Below are 14,655 nucleotides of genomic sequence, written 5' to 3' on the forward strand. Positions count from 1 at the left end.
TGGCTATCATTTGGGAGTGGGAACGTTGGCTGATCTTCCTCTTCTTTGCCCTGAAGCATGAGACCAATTGTATCATCCTTGTTCCAATCAATTGCTCACTCAGTACAGACTGGTAATGCAAGGTAGGACGTTTTGGTTTATTGTAAAGTGGCCCATCTGAACCATTGATAAAAATATAAAAAGTGAATGCTGGATAGACTTTGGGCATTTAACTTTGAAAATTATCATCACCTACAAATTAAACAAACTTCTGAGTATATCAGAGAAGCAGGAAGCAAATGGGCTTGGAGGGTATTTAAAGACTGGGAAACCTAGAAATGTGACCTCGTCCCACCCTCTACCCGGTACCTCCCCCCACCATCCCCTGCCTATCCTGTGGCTTATAATTGCTCGTCATGCTTTCTGACCCCTGCTTGCTACATGTCTCCTATGAAACTCTGCAATATGAAATGCAAAGTGCTGGATTGATACTGCTGTTGGCTGGAACTCCACATAAGCTGCTCATCAATCACTGTTAAAAAAGATCCATGTATGCACTATTGATATTGCACAGCTATTTTCCAACTCAGATTAAATTTAATAAAAAGTCTTAAAAGGTATATATATGTTGGATCCATGCCTTCGGTTAGTTGGGGCCAAAGGATCCAGGTTGCATGCTTATTTCGGGGTGACCGAGTAGGTACAGAGACAGAAAACATCAGGAGATCATTGTTAGAATAAACACATGCTGTTTATTTACAAAAGAAACTCAGCAGCTACATGTGTGTGTTCGCAACTCAAAACTCTGTCTTCACTCTTCAGTGTCCAACTCAAGACTCTCTCACAGAGGTAGCCTGCACTACTCTGCTATTGGGTATTAAGATCATGTGATCTTACATTACAACATTTGTCTTGAAGGTATATTACATATCAGATTACTACATTCCTCCTCCTTTACTGAAAAGTACATTTTACAATTTTTTCAATATATCAAGTTATTTACACAGATCAATGATTTACAAAGTCAGTCTCTCTGGGGGTTTCGTTATGCGTATAGATCGTCTCAGCTCTACAGCTTCTGAAGATTGACTCAGAACCTCCTTTACTGGAGTCATCTAACCATCTGGTTCTTCGGTAGGTACCTGTAAATCTGTTTCTTCAACTTGTTCAGGTACAGTCAGCCCTTCAAACACATTTGTACTCAGTTGAGTTCTTTCAACATGAGATGTTGATTCAATATTGAACACTAATGGAATTATTTCTGAGTATTTGGTTTCTCCTCTTCTTATGTGATCCACCTGTCTCCTTATTACTCGATCTTCGACTTTCACGTGGTAGGAAAGAAGCCCCATTACTGCACTTATTTCACCAAACAACCATGCTGGTCCTTCTCTAACATTTTTCACAAATACTTTCTCTCCTACATTAAACGTTCTGTCCGGACTGTGACAGTCATGTCCAATTTTCTAACTTCCCCAGCTTCTTTCTACCTTCCCCTTGAAATTTGGCATAATTAGGCTCAATCTTGATTGAAGTCAGCACTTCATCAACAATTCCGCAGGTGTGACACCTGTTGTTGTATGAGGGATGGTTCTATAATGGAAAAGAAAATGTGCTAATTTAGTTGCCATAGAATCTCCAGATAATTTCTTCATAGCAGATTTGAACTTCAGAACTGCTCTCTCGGCGAGTCCATTTGAAGAAGGGTGTTATGGTGATGTTTTGACACGAACAATACCATTGAGGCTTGTAAATCGGTTAAATTCAACACTCGTGAATATTGTTCCATGGTCTGATACTAGCGCTTCAGGTTGTCCATTGATTGCGAAACTTTGTCGTAGTTTGTCTATTGAAGTGGAAGATGTGGGTGACCTCACTTCGTATATGTCCATCCATTTTGAATGTGCATCTACGATAAGTAGAAACATTGTTCCCATAAAAGGTCCCACATAGTTGATATGCACTTGTACCCTTCCTGGCCACTCCCAGGTGTGCAACGGAGCTCTTGCAGGTAATTTTTGTACTTGTTGACATGCATACAACTTCTCTATTTCTCCATCCATTCCTGGCCACCACATATAGCCATGTGCTATTGCCTTCATTCTGGAAATTCTGGGATGTGCACTGTGAAGCTCAGATAACAATGGCTTTCATCCTTTTGGTGGAATAATTACTCGAGCTCCCCACATTAAAATACCTTCTTGGCTGGTTATCTCATATCTTCTCTGGAAATACAGTTTCATTTAATCAGATCCTTGTTTTGGTGACCAACATGAAGAGGTTGATTTCTCACTTTGGATAAGACTGGGTCTTGGTTTGTCCAATCTTTAATTTGTTTAGCACATATGGATGATGAGTCCAGGAAGTTCAATAACAAAAAGAATTCCTGAGGAATTGGAACATTCTCATCTTTTACTTGCAAGGGCTGAGTGCATCTGCATTTGCAATTTGACTTCTGGGTCCATGAATAAAAGTATACTCATACTTTGCCAAGATTAATGCCCCTCTTTGTACTCTTGCTGAGGCTATCGAGGGTATAGCCTTGTCTTCATTGAATGATCCTAATAATTGCTTGTGGTCTGTTATGATAGTAAAATGACGAGTGTGTACATATTGATTAAACTTCTTAACACCAAAAATGATTGCCAGGCCGTCTTTTTCTATTTGACAGTACATTTTCTCTGTAGTACTGAGTGTTCTTGACACATATCCTATGGGTCGTTCTGATCCATCATCGGTTTGATGGGAAAGCTCTGCTCCCACTCCATAGGCTGATGTGTCACACGTTAATATCAATTCTTTTTTGGAGTCAAAACATACTAGAAGTGTAGTTAATTGTAACAACTGTTTCACTTTTGTGAAAGCATCTTCTTGTGGTGTTTGCCATGACCACCTCTGGTTTTTCTTGAGCAAGTAATACAGGGGGTGCCAATTCTGTCAACAAATTAGGCAAGAACCGTCCGTAGTAATTGATCATCTCCAAGAATGATTTCAGTTCGGATGTATCCTTTGGCGCTGGGGCTTCTTTAATGGCTTTCACTTTTTTTTCAACTGGATGTAGGCCTTGTGAATCTACCTTGTGACCTAGGTAAGTTATCTCTTTCACCAGGAATGTGCACATTTCCTTTTACAATGTCACTCCAACCTGAGGAAAACGTTTCAAAACTTCTCCCAAGTTCATCAAATGTTTCTTTTCAGTGAGTCCAGTCATGAGAACGTCATCCAAATAAACTACAACATGGGGCAGCCCCTGTAGTAAACTTTCCATGGTTCTTTGGAATATGATGCAAGCTGAACATACGCCAAAAGGTAAACGGGTGTATTGGTACAATCCCTTATGTGTATTTATGGTGACAAACCTCCGGATTGCCTTCTCTAACTCCAATTGCTGGTAGGCATGACTCATGTCTAACTTCATGTAGGCCGTTCCACCTGCCAGTTTCTCGTATAAATCTTCAATTTTAGGTATGGGGTGTCTATCCAATTTTGCCACTTTATTGACTGTTAATTTATAGTCCCCACATATTCGAATGCTTCAGTCAGGTTTGAGAACAAGTACAATTGAAGTTTCCCACTCTGAAAATTGTACTGGTTGTATCACTCCCAGTTTTTCTAATCTGTCCAGTCTGGCGTCTACCTTGTCCCACATGGCATAAGGTACTGGTCTGGTCTTCATGAATCTTGGTGCTGCCTCTGGATCTACATGAATTTTTGCTTGCAGCCCCTCTAATTTTCCGAATTCTTCCTTGAAAACTGAGGCATATTTTTGTAGTAGCTCTGAAAGCACATAAGTTTTCAGTTGGAAGATTTCAGTACATTCCAATTTAATTTCTTTCAGCCAGTTTCATCCGAGGAGACTAGGGCCCTCACCTACTATTACATTAAGGGTAATCTCACTGTTTGAGCTCTGTAGTGTACTGTGACTTTACATACGCCCTTGACTTGTATGCCTTCTCCCATGTAAGTTTTTAATTTTTCATCAGTTTCTTCTAAATTCAGCTTGCGTTCTCCATGATTCAGGTATTTAAAAGTATGCTCACCAATCACTGTACTAGCTGCACCAGTATCTACCTCCATTCTGATAGACTTCTCATTCATACTCATGATTACATAGATAGGTTATGTTCTTACTACCTTTAAATTATATAACAAATAAATATCTGAATCTATTACTTCAGGCTTTTCAATGCTGTTAATCTCAGCGGGTTTTTGCTTTTGCCTGAAAGTCTGCCTGATTCCATCTTTACAATGTCCCAAGAGGCGTCCATTACGATGGCAGAAAAAACATTCTATCTTTTTAAGTTGTGATTCATTGCAAGGTTGTCTGCTTCCACCTCCGCTGCTATTATGCCATGTTTTTGCTACCAAGTTATCCCTTTTAATTTGTCTGCTAGCGGTGGCTGCTTCCCACTTCTGGGTAAAGCTCTGCACTTTTTGGTTGAGGCTCCCCGCCCAACATGGAGGGCGGTGCCATTTTGCGCTCCTCGTATGGCTTCTGAGCCTCGCACTGCACCTTCCATTGCCAGAAGGATTTCCAATGCCTTCTGAAAACTTAAATTTGTTTCAGACAGTAATCTCTTCTGAATCGCATTTTCATTTACACCACACGCCAAACGATCATTGATAGATATACCAAACTCGCAATATTCAGTTAATTGCTTCAGACTTGCCACATATCAAGCAACTATCTCCCCTGCAGCTCTATTTCTTGAGTTAAATTTAAACCGCTGCATTGTCACCGACAGCTTGGGCTGGTAATGATTCTTTACGAGGTTCACTAAGTCATCAAAACTTTTCGAGTCTGGGGCACTAGGCGCCAACAGATTTCTAATTAATCCATATGTCTTACCCCCACACATGGACAAAAGGGCCGCGCACCTCTTCTCCTCCCCTGCAATGTCGTACGCCTGGAAGAAGAACGCGAGGCTTTCAACATAGTGAGACATAGCCAGCCATCCAAGGTTGGATCGAAAGGCCCCACTCTCCCAAATTGCAGCATGCTCTGAGGGGATTACTTCAATGATCAAGAAGGAAATTTTCTTTTACTCAAAACTACTGTGTGAGGAACAGCCCAATTTTGGTTCTTCTGATTTCCTTCTTCATTGCTTTTTACTTCATTTTTTCCATTGTTTTTCTTCCTTCTACTCTCATTGCCAGTTTGTTGGATCCAGTGCCCTCAGTTAATTGGGGCTAAAGGATCTGGGTTGCAAGCTTGTTTCAGGGTGACTGAGTTGATACAGAGACAGAGAACATCAGGAGATGTTAGTAGTTGTTAGAATAAACACATGCTGTTTATTTACAAAAGAAACTCAGCAGCTACACTTGTGTGCTCACAACTCAAAACTCTGTCTTCACTTCAGTGTCTAACTCAAGACTCTCCCACACAGGTAGCCCACGCTACTCTGTTATTGGGTGTTAAGATCATGTGATCTTACATTACAACACTTGTCTTAAAGGTATATGACATATCAGATTACTACAATATAACAGTCCTTGGAACAGTAAAAACTAGCAAGTGTAAGTTCAGCCAGGAAGCATGTCTTTACATAAAGGGTGATTAATATCTAAAAGAAAGAAAGACGTACATTTATACAGCACTTTTCACAACCACCAGACATCTCAAGCAGTGTATAGCCAATGAACCTGGCTTAGAAGTGTAGTCACTGTTGTAAACACAGCAGCCAACTTTGCACACTGCAAATTCACACAAACAGCAATGTGATAAATACTGCATAATCTGTTTTTGCGATGTTGATTGAGGGATAAATATTGGCTAGGACACCAGGGATAATTCTCCTGCTCTTCTTTGAAGTAGTGCCATAGGATCTTATACATCTATCAGAGGAGGTAGATGGGACCTCAGTTTAATATCTTATCTAAAAGACAGCACCTGTGAAAGTGCAGCACACCTTCAGTACTGTACTCGAGTGTGTGCCTTGATTTTTGTACTTGAGTCCTGAGGCAGGAACTTTCAGATAGCAGGGTTTCCCAACCTGCCCTGAGGAGTCAACGGGAATGCATCCCTGCCAATCAAAGCCCCACAGCCATTTGAGGAGCACTCACTCGGGCAGAAGCCTCACCTCAGAGAGCTGCTGGTGAATCTGAATGGGCGGCAGCTCTGCAGTGCCAACAGCACTGGCTGCAACAGTGGCCAGGACTGGGACTACAAGCAGTCCCCAGATTCTAAGTCCAGGACGCCAGGAGCAGTAAGTACAGTGGAGGTCTCACAGAGGGAAGGTGAGGCCCAGGAGATGGGGAGGGGGGTTGTGGTCTTGATTGAGAGGCTACAGTGGGAGGAAGAAGCATCCATGAGGGCAGACCTTGCGGGGGTGCCTGTTGTAGAAGGGAGGCCCTCAAGTGAGTCACCTCGTTCCCCAACATTTCTGCCTGCAACCTCAGGGTTGAAGCTGGGTGGCAAGCGGCTCTTAAGTGGCCTATTATTGGGGCAAGGATGGATAAGCTTCCCTCGGCCTTGCCCGCCCCATGTAAAATTGTGGACTGGTTGGGGGTGGACAGGAGGATGGTGGGAAGGCCACCCAGGGACTTTTACAGCCCACTTAACACCCACTTGCAAACCCATTGGAAAGGACTGTAAAATTCTGGAGTGAGACCTGAACCCAGAATCTTGTGATTCAGAGCCACAGCTGATCTTCCAGGTAGGATAATCGTGCTATGGTAGGGGACGGGGGGAGGGTTTGGATTGTAGCTTTTTATCAGCTAGCTAGGCTAATGGCTCCCCTTTGCTTCCTACATACCTTGTGATACTTTGTATATACTTTGTACACAACAAAAATGCGATAAAGAATGTTGAAATCATTCACACATTCTTTGAATAATTCATTTGCTTATGCAAAAAGATCTGTTGGATGTGATTTACATACAACTATGATCATATACTTACCTGACAGGGGAAAGACCATGATCGTGAAGGTGGTTCTCCCAGGTCAAGGCTAGCCCATTGCACTACAGGTGTGCTGACGCCTGCGATGTCCCCAAATGTGGGACACTCGACTGCAAAATTAGTGGTAGTGGTGGACTGCGTTCACGCTCTCCCCTGATTTACAAATCAAACAATAGACTTTGTATCTTTCATGTTTTCTTCTACTTCTTTTCAGCAACGTTTTCCAAAAGAAATATGATCATAACTCCTATTGTTTGACAAACCTGTTGGAGTTCTTTGAGGATGTTACTTGTAACATAGATAAAGGAGAACCAGTGGATGTGGTGTATTTAGATTTTCAGAAGGCTTTCGATAAGGTCCCATACAGGAAGTTAGTTAGCAAAATTAGAGCACATGGGATTGGGGGTATATACGGCTGTGGATTGAGAATTGATTAACAGACAGAAAATAGAGAGTAGGAATAACCGGGTCATTCTCAGGATGGCAGTCTGTTACTAGTGGGGTACCGCAAGGATCAGTGCTTGGGCCACAGCTGTTCACAATCTATACAAATGATTTGGATGTGAGGACCAAATGTAACATTTCCAAATTGCTGATGACACAAAACTAGGTGGGAATGTGAATTGCGAAGAGGAAGTAAGGAGCCTTCAAGGGGATTTTGATAGGCTAAGTGAATGGGCAAGAACATGGCAGGTGGAATATAATGTGAATAAATGTGAAGTTATCCACTTTGGTAAAAGAAGCAGAAAGGCGGAGTGTTTTTTAAATGGTAAGAGGCTTTGAATTGTTGATGTCCAAAGGGATACGAGTATCCTTGTTCATGAGTCACTAAAAGCTTGCATGCAGGTGCAGCAAACAATTAGGAAGGCAAATGGTAAGTTGGCCTTCATCGCGAGGGGATTTGAGTATAGGAGTAAAGATGCCTTGCTGCAATTGTATAAAGCCTTGGTGAGACCTCACCTGGACTATTGTGTACAGTTTTGGTTCCAGAAGGATATACTTGCCATAGAGGGAGTGCAATTGAGGTTCACCAGACTAATTCCTGGGATGGCGGGATTGTCTTATGAGGAGAGATTGAGGAAACTGGGTCTATATTCACAAGAGTTTCAAAGAATGAGAGGTGATCGCATTGAAACTTACAAAATTTTCACAGGGTGTGACGAGGTAGATGTGGATAGGATGTTTCCTCTGGTGGTGAGTCTAGAACCAGGGCACACAGTCTCAGAATAAGAGGCAGGCCATTTAAGACTGAGATGAAGAGGAATTTCTTCACTCAGAAGGTGGTGAATCTTTGTAATTCTCTACCCCAGAGGGTTGTGGAAGCTCAATCACTGAGCGTGTTCAGGACAGAAATCGATAGATTTCTGGATACCAATGATATCAAGGGATATGGGGATAATGGGGGAAAATGGCGTGGAGGTAGATGATCAACCATGATCTGTTTGAATAGTGGAGCAGACTCGATGGGCTGAATGCCCTACTCCTGTTCCTAATTCCTATGTTCCTAACTCACTCATAGTTTTGACTGTATGCTGGAAGGTCAGTCCGCTCATGGGATGTAAATCAATTTCCAAGGATTTTTATAATTGTCCTTATTTACTCTAATAATCTTATAAATATTAAATTTTTCAGAAAGATAGGTTGTTTATTGAAGGCACTCAAGCTTGTAAAAGCTAACCATCCAATCACTAAACCTAGATTTATCTTCTCTTTGTTTTCTTGCTCTTGCACCAGGTTCCCGCTGTCCTGTACCAGCGATCCTATCCATTTCTCCAAGCTCCTGCTGTTCTGTATTAGTGATCCTATCCCTTTCACCAAGCTCCTGCTGTTCTGTACTAGTGATCCTATCCCTTTCACCAAGCTCCTGCTGTCCTGTACTAGTGATCCTAGCCCTTTCTCCAGGTTCCTGCTGTCCTGTACTATCAATCCTAGCCCTTTCTCCAGGTTTCTGAATATTAATTAGAATTTCCTGGCAGTCACCAGGTGTTTCTCAACAAACCAGCAGAATTTTTAACTCTCTTCTGTACGCAAGTGTGACACTGAATAAATTATCAGTCGGCAGCTGTTCCAATATACACTGTCAACACAAGGGCAGTCCACAAAAGAGAATTAAAAACCCATGTAAGTCAAACCACACTGGGAAGCAGGAAGAAATTTAAAAGCTGCAATTTAAGCTCAGGCTTTTTTTGAGATGACATAAAACTGTTTCGGCTTCATTTTTGTGAGTTTATGACACTGAAATCAATGGATGGAAAGTAGTGGGCAACATGTCTCTGAGTTTTCTAAAATGTGCTGGCAGTGGAGGGAAAATGCTTATCACCTGTGTGTACTTGGACAGTTCAGGGTACTCTAATCTTGGCAATGGTTGAGGGAGGAAATTTGCCCAGAACAGCAGGAGAATTTCATGGTGCCCCGGGATCTTTGACATCCACATGAACCAGTAGATTTGGCAGATGTTTCATCCAAATACTGGCACCTTTTGATGGTACACCCCTTCTTCAGAGCTACACTGAAGTGTCAATCCAGATTAAGTGCTCCAGTTGTAGAGTTTAAACCCAGAGTCCTCTAATTTTGAGTCAAGTAGACAGTGACAGTAAAGGGATCGCAATGAGACATCATAACCCAATGCTACATTAACCATGGGGTGGCTTGGTTTTTTGGTTAAAAGGATAATCCCTGAAGACTTTTCCTCTCTAGTATTTATCTGTTCCTCTCATGATAGGTCCTAACTTATTGTTATCTCACTCAAGTGATCATCCTCAGGAGCGAGGGCATCAATCTTTATATTTAATTTGGAAATTGGGCCTGTATTCTTTAGAGTTTCGGAGAATGAGAGGTGATCTCATTCAAACTTACAAAATCTTACAGGGCATGACAGGACAGATGTGAATAAGATGTTTTGCTTGGCTGGTGAGTCAAGAACCAGGGGACACAGTCTTAGAATTAAGGGCAGGCCACTTAAAACCGAGATAAGGAGGAATTTCTTCACTAAAAGGGTGGTGAATCTTTGGAATTCTCAATCAGCTCAGTCATGGAGCATAAAGAAAAATAAAAAATGTTGGAAAAGCTCAGCAGGCCTAACAGCATCTATGGCGAGAAAGACAGAGTTAATGTTTCGAGTCTGTATGACTCTTCTTCAGAGCCAGTCATTGAGCATGTTCAAGACAGAAATCAATTGACTTCCGAATACTAATGACATCAAGGGATATGGGGATAATGGAGAAAATGGCATGGAGGTAGATGATCAGCCATGATCTGTTTGAATGGCGGAGCAGGTTTGATGGGCCAAATGAACTACTCCTGCTCCTAAGTTCCTATTTTATAATAGCTGCCTTCATTTATGGCTCACCTGTACCCAATTGAATACATACAAAGAAATTTTTATGTGTCACAGAAACAAAATCCTTTACAAAGTATGCGAGCCAGCAAAAAATCCACCTGTTAGTTTATGTCAGCTGGGCTCAGTAAATAGCACTCTCATCTGAATAGAATGTTCTGGGTTCAAGCCCACCCATGGATTTCAGTGCAGTCCACATCTTCCAATGCCTCTCCTCCATTGGTCAGCTAAGTGGGTCTGCCCTTGCCTGGGTGCACTCTCACATGTCTAGTCAAAATGAGAAAATTCCCTGCAACTGATTCTCTTCACATCCTCTCACTGTTACCTCAAAAATATCTATCCTTGGCCCCCTTCTATTTCTCATCTACATGCAGCCCCTTAGTGGCATCATCTGAATACATATATCAGGTTCCACATTTATACTGATGACACCCAGGTCTACCTCACCGCCTACCTCTCCCAGTCTTTCTGTTTTGTCAGACTGCTTATCTGACATTCAATATTGGACAAGCAGAAATTTACTCCAATTAAATAATGGAAGACAAAAGTCATTGTCTTCAGCCTTCTCTACATATTTCATTTCTTTGTGTCAGATTGAAAGACCGATTGCAAACCTTGGTATTGTATTTGCCTCTGAGCTAAGCTTCAAACAACAAGCTTTCCATCACAAATCCAGCCTGCATACGGTGTTATATTTGACCCCGAGTTGAGCACCTGATCACACATCAGCTCTGCCACCAAGACTGCCAACTTCCACCTCCATAACATTACCCAATTCCCCTCTTGCCTCAACCCATCTTCTGATGAAACCCTCATGCATCAATTTGTCATATCTGTTCTTGACTTTTGCAATGCACTCCTGACTGATCTCCAATCTTCCGCCTGACATAAACTTGAGCTCAGCCAAATCTTTGCACCTGTGTTCTAACTCACACCAAGTTCTATTCACCCATCACTCCTGTGCTTGCTCACCTACATTGGCTCCCAGACATAAGCTTTGGAATCCCCTAAACATTCTGCCTTTCTCTCTTCTCTTTTAAGACATTCCTTAAAATCTACCTTCATCTGTCCTAACATCTCGTTTTTGGCTCAGTGGGCAGAATTTAGCCCTTGATAGGCAGGTGGGCCCCACCGGCTCGGTGGCAGGCGGGCAGTCGAACTCTACTGCCGAAACAGGCCCTGCCGCCATTTTGAGTGGGCGGGCCAATTAAGGCCCGCCCAGCGGGTCATCCAACGGGAAGTGCTATGTGTTTCCTGTGCAGGGGGGGAGGGATTCCCCAACTGTCAAAGTGTGCTCTTTCGCGCATGCGCATGAAAAAGCGCACTGCTCCCTGAGACTAAGTGCTGCCTCAGGGTGATTGGTGACAGTTTAAAAAACCTCAGACATAGAAAAATTAAAAAATGATTAACATGTCCCCCTCATGTGACAATGTCACACAAGATGGGACATGTTAATAAATATGACATAAAGTTTATTAAAGATTTTTAAAACGGACATGAAACCTCATCTTGTTTTTTCTACTGCCCGCTGGGGCTCCTGGCCTGCCTGCCCGCCAGCCTTAAGGTTGGACAGGCAGGGCCTTTAACTGGGTTAATTATCCTGTCAATGGCCTCAATTGGCCATTGACAGGTTGGCGGGCGGACAGCTGATTTCGCTGTCTGCCCGCCTTCCTGAATATTTAAATGGGGCGGGATGACATCGGGGGTTCCTCCCGACGTCATCCCATGTCATTTTCCCTTCGGCGAGCGGGCCCAGCCCCCAAATCGCTGACAGAAAAATTCTGGCCAGTGTCAATTTTTTTTGATAATGCTCCTGTGAAGTGCCTTGAGGCCTTTTACTATGTTAAAGGTGCTATATAAATGCAAGTTGTTGTTGCTCCAAGCTCCATCACCTGTGTGTGCCCTGCTTCAGGTATGAGAAACCATAATCTAAAAGGAAGTATGACCTTTAGCGAGTAAGTTTAAATGTTGAAGTAAATTAATATTTGTGTTTCTGTGGTGTTTGTTAATTACAGGTAAAAGATAAAGACCTTTAATTTATATAATGCCTAATCACTCAGAAATGCCTCAGCTCGCTTTACATGAAATGAATTTAGATTTTCACATTCATTTTATAAGCCTGGTGTCAGTGCTGCAACAGCCTGTATATTATTTCAATCGTCATGGTAACATTTCGGTGTGAAATATTAAATGTATTCAGCTCAAATATAGAGGTTTGTGACTATTATCAAATTCCGCAGATCTGTCAGAACCAGTGATTGGATGCTAGTCGAGGGAGACACACAGGATTCTGAGGTGGTGTGCAACTATGACCACATTGTCGACATTGTTCAAAATGCAAAGCTGGAATCCCAAAGCCCCACAAGTCCAAAAATCCCAACTGGAAAATCTACAAAGGTAAGCAAACAAGATAATGTTTTTTTTTGTAGGTTTCCACTGGAACTCAAGGAAATTACATTTCTTAATTATTTTCCTTAATTCTTAGGCTTTGAAATTACACCATGGATAATGATGTACCAACTAAATAAAGAAGGTTAACACTTCTGCTAAATTGCTAAAAGAAAAACACTTGAGATGCCTTGCCATTAATTCATGTGTTTCCTCTATGTCTTGTGCTCTGTAATTACTTATTTAGCCCAAATATAGACAAAATAGTTAGAGACTGAGGGTAAGATTCTATATGAGTTATATGATGTGATTGTGACTTCCCTGTTGGTATCCTGTACCATTTCCCTAAATCTTTCTGTGTATTCTGAACAAAATTCATGGAACAACTTGTCATATTAGGCTTGATTTTCACTCAGTTGGGATTGACTGTGGAGCCCTTTAAAAATGACGGGTGGATCCCAGTTCCAGGATTCCTGATCCCATTCCCGGGGTTTCTGATTTTCGGGAATGCCTTTTTAGGGTGTGGGCTGGTTCAGGTAGCGAGCCCACATCCTGCACTCCCGACCTGGCCGGCTCCATTGCGGGGATAGGCATATCCTAGTCCTCTGCAGTAGTGATGGAGTCGGGTCAGCTTTTCAAAGATTCGCGGTTCATGGCATCGCAGATGGAACCTTTTGAAAGGTAAGCACACAGGGTCCTCCTCATACCCCCCATGCCAAGGTATGCCCCTTGTCATCAATGTGTAGTTATGATATTATAGATTTTTAAGGACAACTGTTTGAGAAGCACACGTTTGCTAAAAAGAACTTTCTTCAGAAAAGGGATGTATGGACAGACAACTTGGCACCTTTCTGGTGGTTTCCAAAACCTCATCAGACGGATCATCTCAAAAAAGAATTACAAAAGACTTCATTCAATGTGCGTTCCACAAGTGTAAATGAGATCCTTCCACTTGCTGTCTTCTTTCAGAAAAAAGACAATTAACTGATAAGGACATTAATGGGCCCCAAAGAAAACATTGCTTGATTGACCGCTCTGGCTCTCAGATCTATGCTGTTAATTTCACAATATTTACCTACACAAGATAAAGAAGTTTCAAGTGCTGGCAATGTGGCAATGTCTGCTATTGACACTTGAGTTTTATTTTAAGAAAGTGGAAAGCTATAAAAAGCTTGTTTTTACACATCCTACTGTCACTATAGCATTCACATTGTATAGTGGGTGAATGGGCATGGAAGTGGGGTTCAATGTTTCAACAAGCTAACGGATTTCCGTGCTCTCAGCCAGGAATACTAGACCTGGCACCTTCAATTCCTTCCTTCTGAAGTGAAGGTGTTGAAATTTGAGGTTAAGTTTAGCAGCTGTAATGGCTTCTGTAGTTGAATAGTTGGAGTTTGCCTTTTACAAGGTAGACTCAAAAAGCAGAACAGGTCAAGGGAGTGAGTGAAGGCTCCTGCTTTCACTTTCACTATGTCTATTCTGGGCATTGGCGTTGTTTGGGCGTGGTATATCTTGGCATGGGGGCATGATGGGTCATAGGGTGTGGTTGGGAGCATGGAGAGTGTGAGGATGTTTGAGGGGTGAGTGCTGGAGGGCCTTTTTGTTTTTATTTTAACTGGGATGAAGTCCCACAGCACTGAGGTGGGCCTTTTAAACAGCCCGCCTCCATACCGGCAGCCCCTGTGGCTGTCTCCGAACTTGTTCCCAGGTCGGCTGGCCTGACTGCAGCCCACACCCACTATCCCATCCCCCACAATGAAAATGACAATGAAGGGCACTTCCTCCCGAGGCAGGTGGGCTGACCCAGGAATTTTCCCAACTCCAGCTATCCGCCTTGAGGATGAAAATCCAGCCCATTATGTCTGTTTTCCAGTGGCATATCTTCCATCAAATTATTATGATGTTACACATATCTATTTACTTTTTCTGATCGATGCATTCCATATTTTCATGATATACAATCAGGTAGGAGGTGCAGGCAGTAATTAGTGAATGTCTGAGCTAGCTTTTCAAGGACGATTGTCCAATAAGAGTGTACACTTTTTGAAAT

At 42.3% G+C, this 14,655-nt stretch overlaps 1 protein-coding gene and 1 non-coding gene across 3 annotated transcripts in view; both read left to right on the forward strand.

Moving 5' to 3' along the window:
* The window catches only part of crybg1a (crystallin beta-gamma domain containing 1a), a 320,531-nt gene that overhangs the window by 56,294 nt on the left and 249,582 nt on the right, over positions 1 to 14,655 (forward strand). For both annotated transcript variants that reach the window (XM_078542510.1, XM_078542512.1), the window contains exon 3: positions 12,458 to 12,614. In XM_078542510.1, the coding sequence (XP_078398636.1) occupies positions 12,458 to 12,614 (157 nt within the window). The remainder of the gene's footprint in view (positions 1 to 12,457; positions 12,615 to 14,655) is intronic.
* Positions 6,873 to 7,036, forward strand: LOC144681219 (U1 spliceosomal RNA). Its single transcript, XR_013576743.1, has one exon. It is a non-coding gene; the product is annotated as a U1 spliceosomal RNA (small nuclear RNA).

The sequence above is a fragment of the Cetorhinus maximus genome, chromosome 5 (genome assembly GCF_964194155.1).
Source record: "Cetorhinus maximus chromosome 5, sCetMax3.hap1.1, whole genome shotgun sequence".
Taxonomy (NCBI): Eukaryota; Metazoa; Chordata; class Chondrichthyes; order Lamniformes; family Cetorhinidae; genus Cetorhinus; species Cetorhinus maximus.